The 5279-nt window shown below is 52.3% G+C and overlaps 1 protein-coding gene across 1 annotated transcript; it reads right to left on the minus strand.

Annotated features, from left to right (window-relative positions):
* Nucleotides 1–307: 307 nt before the first annotated feature.
* Nucleotides 308–4565, minus strand: DMRT2 (doublesex and mab-3 related transcription factor 2). Its single transcript, XM_030004936.2, has 4 exons — nucleotides 4427–4565; nucleotides 3453–3821; nucleotides 3266–3368; nucleotides 308–1408 (listed from the first exon to the last, which is right to left on the minus strand). Exons 2-4 carry the CDS (start codon nucleotides 3801–3803, stop codon nucleotides 387–389), a joined length of 1476 nt encoding a protein of 491 aa, XP_029860796.1. The 5' UTR covers nucleotides 3804–3821; nucleotides 4427–4565; the 3' UTR covers nucleotides 308–386.
* Nucleotides 4566–5279: the final 714 nt, after the last annotated feature.

Genomic DNA, 5279 nt, shown 5'->3' on the forward strand with positions numbered 1-5279 from the left:
AAGTATATTATGAAAGTATGGAATACTTGCCTGTGAGATACTAGAGACAAAACAGAGATCAGGAATACGCCTATGCTTGTATGTAATCTCATTTTATTGAATGGTTTGAAGTCCTGCTTAAAATAACAACACTTTAGTCTGTACATGCAGTTTCAATTTTTAAAAATTAAATATATTTGTTTTTTCATAAAACATGCATATTTATGTACATCATTTTGAGATAAAAGAAAGAATTACCATTTACAGCAGAAATTCTTCTTTACAAATCTTTTAAGAGACAAGGCAGGCAGTTGTAATTCTACAGAAGGCAAAGCATACAAACTCTCTACGCTTAGGGTATAGTTTATTCACTTTATTCATTGAGAGACATTAGCCACTGCAGAAGGTTATTTAAGAATGGATTCAACTGAAAATGACAGTGGCTCAGTTGTTGAAACTTTTGGTGTGGCCTGTTTAGGCCCAAAGAAGTCTTTTGGGCATTTGTCTATACTAAACTTGTGGTTTTGGTTCTCTTTAATGGCACATTCTCTGTATTTCTTAGAAGCATCTTCAAAATTCTCTTTCACAAATGATCTCAACTCTGCTCCTGATCTGTCAGGAAACGTTTGCTGGAACAGCGACTGAAATGAATTGTATTTGAGTGGTGGAGGGGGCTTGCTACTGTCTTTGCTGATCTTGCTTAATACCTGCCCCTGAGGAGCCAGAGAATCCTTATCAGAAATCTGACAGAAAGCCCTCTTTGGAGGAGAGAAAGCTGACCTCTCACGAGCTTCCTGTGGAAGGCATGATATCTCACTACATGACTGCTGAATGCCCTGCGTGTGGGTCAGAATAAGTGAATTTTCCAGTTTTGGAGACATGATGCTGTGCTCAGTGTTTGGACAGTCCTGACTTTGTGAGACCTTGGCATCCCAACCTGCCCCAGGTTTGAGAGCTTGGACAGTAGTAGCGTTTAACAGGCATTGCTGGTAGAGGAGAGCATCACTAATGGGGCCACATTTTGGCCACACTAAGAACCTAGAAGACAGGGGATACTGCCTGTAGGTAGTAGCTACACTGACATTTGAAGAAATTAATTCCATGTTGCTGGATCCTGAACACTGCATGGTTAGATCAAGGCAGGTTGGTAAAAAATTGCAAAACTCCTTGTTTGGAGTATCAACTTGACTAGTGTTAAAGGCTGTTTTATATGAGTTGTATTCAGCTCCATGCACCATGCGATTAGGGAGAAAAAGGGCAGCTGCTTGTGTAGCTTCCATCATCTCTCTCTCTTTATACTCTCTCTCTAGCATAATGTTCTCCAACTCTTTATCAGCAAAAGCCCGTCTCTTTCTCATCCTGTCACTTACAGGGGGTGGCAAGGGTGAATTCCCTCCCAGGTAAGGCTCTGTTGGAATAGGACGGTAACCTAAAACAACAAAGCAGCATTAGGAATGAAGCCACATAAGAAAAACATTAAAGCTGTATTTGTTTTTACAAACTCCTTCCTTTGGAGCCAGTCATGCCAGACGCCGAACACTTGCTACAAACCCTGGCCACTGTCGGCTCCTACTGAACTCACTGTGCCACAGACACTTAGCTCCCTGCTCTGTCAGGTACGTTCAGTACAAGTTCCTCAACACAGATAAGCAAGCCCTGCTCCCCTGACGTGTAGTCTTCTTCAAAGCTAGCTGATTAGTAAGTTTAAAAAGCAATTCTAAAACAGCAGATTAAGCAAAGAAAAACAAAGGCAAAACCCTGCAAGTGTGTTATGACTAGTATTGCATCATGCAGCTTAAGGAGATAACCATCCATTTTTAACAAATACAAAAGTATTCAAATACTTTGTTTCTTCTGAACTGAAAGAGAACTTCAATAAAACATAGAAATTCAGTCTCCAGTATATTCAATTACCAGGCTAACTGGATTCATTTAATATAACTGATAGGGTCCAATCCTTTTTGCTCTACCCAGACAAGTAATCCCATCAAATTAATGAAACTCCTTATGTGAGTAAGGAGAACAGGGTTTTACCTGTTTTCACTCCCATTCCTCTCACACAGGTTTCCCCATTGTCAAGGAAGATATCTATACCTACAGCTGATGCCTTTTCTATTCTCTAAAGATGAATCACTATGTACACATTGCTACAAGATGGTAGAAAATTCCAAGGAGAACTAGGAAAAAGGAAAAAGAAAGTTAAGATAAATTAGAGGAAAGAATACAGAAGATATTTTTTTTTTTAGAAGAGTGAACTATAGATGAAAATTAGAGGTATCTAACATGACAAAACTTTAACTGTGCTTGCACAGGCAAAGAAAAGAGCTTTCCACTGGGGAAAAAAAAAAAATAGATTTGAGATTTACAGGACAACAGTTTGGAAAGTAATTAAAGCAGACATAGAAATAAATTTGGGCATGATCTGAAGAGGGAGTGGGAAACAAAAAATACATCCTCTCACTAAAATATCCATCTTTAAAATGTCATTCTTCCACAGTTAATATTTTCGACAGGGGAAAAAAAAAAAAAAAAGAGCAGCCTATTATGTATATCTTACTATTGATAATGCCACAAATGGTGCTCCTGTGTTAGGTGTTCAGATCAAAAGAAAAAAAAAAAACAAAAAACAAAAACAAACAAAAAAAAAACAAAAAAAAACACAAAAAAACAAAAAACAAAAACAAAAAAAAAACAAAAAACAAAAAACAAAAAACAAAAAACAAAAAACAAAAACAAAAACAAAAACAAAAACAAAAACAAAAACAAAAACACAAAAAACAAAAACACAAAAAACAAAAACACAAAAAAACAAAAAAAAACAAAAACAAAAAAACAAAAACAAAACAAAAATCCAACAAAAAAAAACCCAAAACCCAACCAACCAATTGATTTACTCATTTGCTGATAAAAACACCCGCGAATAAATTGCCCTGCACTGCAAAACCCTGCTGGGTAGTCATGTAAAAAGAATGTCAGCTTGTAACAGTAACTCTCAAATTTCAAATTACTGTTGCTAGCATTTCAGGCATTATTTTGGGCTGAAATCTGCCACATCGATTGCAGCCACGAAGGGCAGGAGCCGCCGGGAGGGGAGGGGAGGCTCCGGCTCTCTCTCTGCCGCCCCGCGTTTATTTCGGGAAACGAAGCTGCGTTTCACGCGCGTCCGTGAGCAGCCGCGCCTCGGACGGGAGGTAGGGGTTTCCCTGGGGCAGAGCGGGGTTTCTACGCCGCCGGCCGGTGCTGCGGGACTGGGGGCAAGCCGTGGAGGGGCGGGGGATGCCCTTACCTTCCAGGATGCTCTTGGCCAGGAGGCTGGGCGTCCGGACGTGCCTCTGGTAGACGGCTTTGCGCTCCAGGCTCGCCTGCTTCCCCGCCAGCCCCTTCTTGTCCTAGGAGAGAGACGGGCCGTGCCGTCAGCCCGGGGGCCGCCCGCCCGGTCCCGTCCCGTCCCGTCCCGTCCCGTCCCCTCTCACCTCGGTGGCCTGCTGCCGTCGGAGTGCCACCTGGGCGGCCATGACGCGCTGCCGCTCCACCACCAGCAGGCAGTTGGCGCACTGGCAGTCGCGCCAGCGGCAGAACCGCTTGTGTCCCTTCAGGCACGACACCACGCCGTGGTTGCGGCACCGGGCGCACTTGGGCGTGCGGCTCAGCTTCCGCGGCTCGCCCCGCCGCGGGGCAGCCGCCGCCGCCTCCTCGCCTTCCTCCTCTTCCTCTTCCCGCTCCGGGCTGGCGCTGCTGAGCGGCGCGCCGGCCGCCTCGGCCGCCTCCCCCTCCACGCTCTCCACGTCGATCTCCCAGTCGGCGGCGGCGCGTCCTTCGGCCATGGCTCCTCGGCAGCGCCCCTGCAAGAGAGGGGTCAGGCCGCCCGCCCCCGCGGCGGGACGGCAGCCGGGGCACACCCGGCTTCCGAGGTGCCCGCCGCCGCCCGGCCCGCCGGCAGCCCCGCCGCGATGCGGCCCCGGTCGGCAGGTCACGGCAGAGCCGCCTTGGGATGTCATCTCCCCCCTTACCCTCCGCTCGGGTCTCTTCCCCATGCCCCACGCCGGGCTCGGCTCAGACTCGAGGGACGCTTCCCGCCCCCCCGCGCCCGCCCCGGCTTGCCGGGGCGCTGTGCTCGCCCGCCGCCGGCAGGACCGCGTCTCCAGCGGCGGAGGGTGCGGGCAGAACTGCCGCACGGCGATGCCCGGCGCCGCGGGGCTGCGGGGCTGTCAGGTCCTCAGCGGGACCTGTTTATTTCAGGACCCCGACAAGCCTCCTGCCCGCCGCGTTCAGACTTAGGGGACAGACAGGTAGGGAACACCTGGGCTTCACACACCGCCGCGGTCCGCTCCAGCGGCCAGGGGCTGTGCGGGCTCCCGGAGCTCTCCGCACCGCGGAAGCCGTGTCCTCGGACCCCCACCTCCTCCCACCCGACCGCCCCGTCCTTCCTCCCGCACTTGGCGCTTACCCGAGGTCAGCGCCCGAGGCCGGCAGGCGGTGCGGGAAGCTCGCAGGGCCGCCGCTGCCCAAGCCCAGCCGGAGGCAGGGGACTCCCGATCCCCGCACCTGAGGGTGCAAGGCTGCCCGACAGCCGGGGCGCCGCGCCGTCGAGGAGAGGTCGCTGCGTCTCAAGTGCGGCGGGCCGGGCCGGGCCGGGCCGTTCCGTGCGTGGCTGTGGGTCCTCTCTGGCTGCGCCGGGGCCGGTACCCGCCTCGCCAACTCCGCGCCCGCCCCGCGGCACAGTGCCCGCCGCCCCGGCCCCGCCGCGTTATCAGCGCCGGCCGCCACCGCCCGCGCCGCCCATTGGGTCCGCGCCGCGCGGCCGCCGCTCTGATTGGCCCGCGCCGCGCGGCCGCCGCTCTGATTGGCCCGCGCCGCCGCCGCCCCGCCTCCCCCCGCCCGCGCCCGCCCCGCCGCCGCCAGCCCGCGCGCGTGCCAACCGCCAGCCGCTCGCTTGTGGGTGCGGGCGGGCACCGGGGCGGCAAATTTTAGGGCAAAAAAAGGAAAGAAAGGGAGAAAAGACGGGAACGCGCCTGACGGTGACAGCTAAGAAACCAGCTCGGCGGGCGAACGGCGTCCTCCTCACCGGGGAGCGGGCCGGGGCCGCGGGTTTAAAAGGTTGAAACAGGCACCGCGTTTCTCGTTTGCGGTCGTTCGCGTTGCTTGCCCCGCGAGTGGGTTTTGGTTTTTTTTTCGAGTCTGAAAATGCAAGGGAATCGGCGTCGTCTTCCTGCCCTGTCGGGAATTAGGGCGAGGAAAACGTTCGTTTATTGTTCAGCATTCCCTGCCCTCAGCGGCGTTTTCCACCAAGCACTGGGCTG

The sequence above is a fragment of the Aquila chrysaetos genome, chromosome Z (genome assembly GCF_900496995.4).
Source record: "Aquila chrysaetos chrysaetos chromosome Z, bAquChr1.4, whole genome shotgun sequence".
Taxonomy (NCBI): domain Eukaryota; kingdom Metazoa; phylum Chordata; class Aves; order Accipitriformes; family Accipitridae; genus Aquila; species Aquila chrysaetos.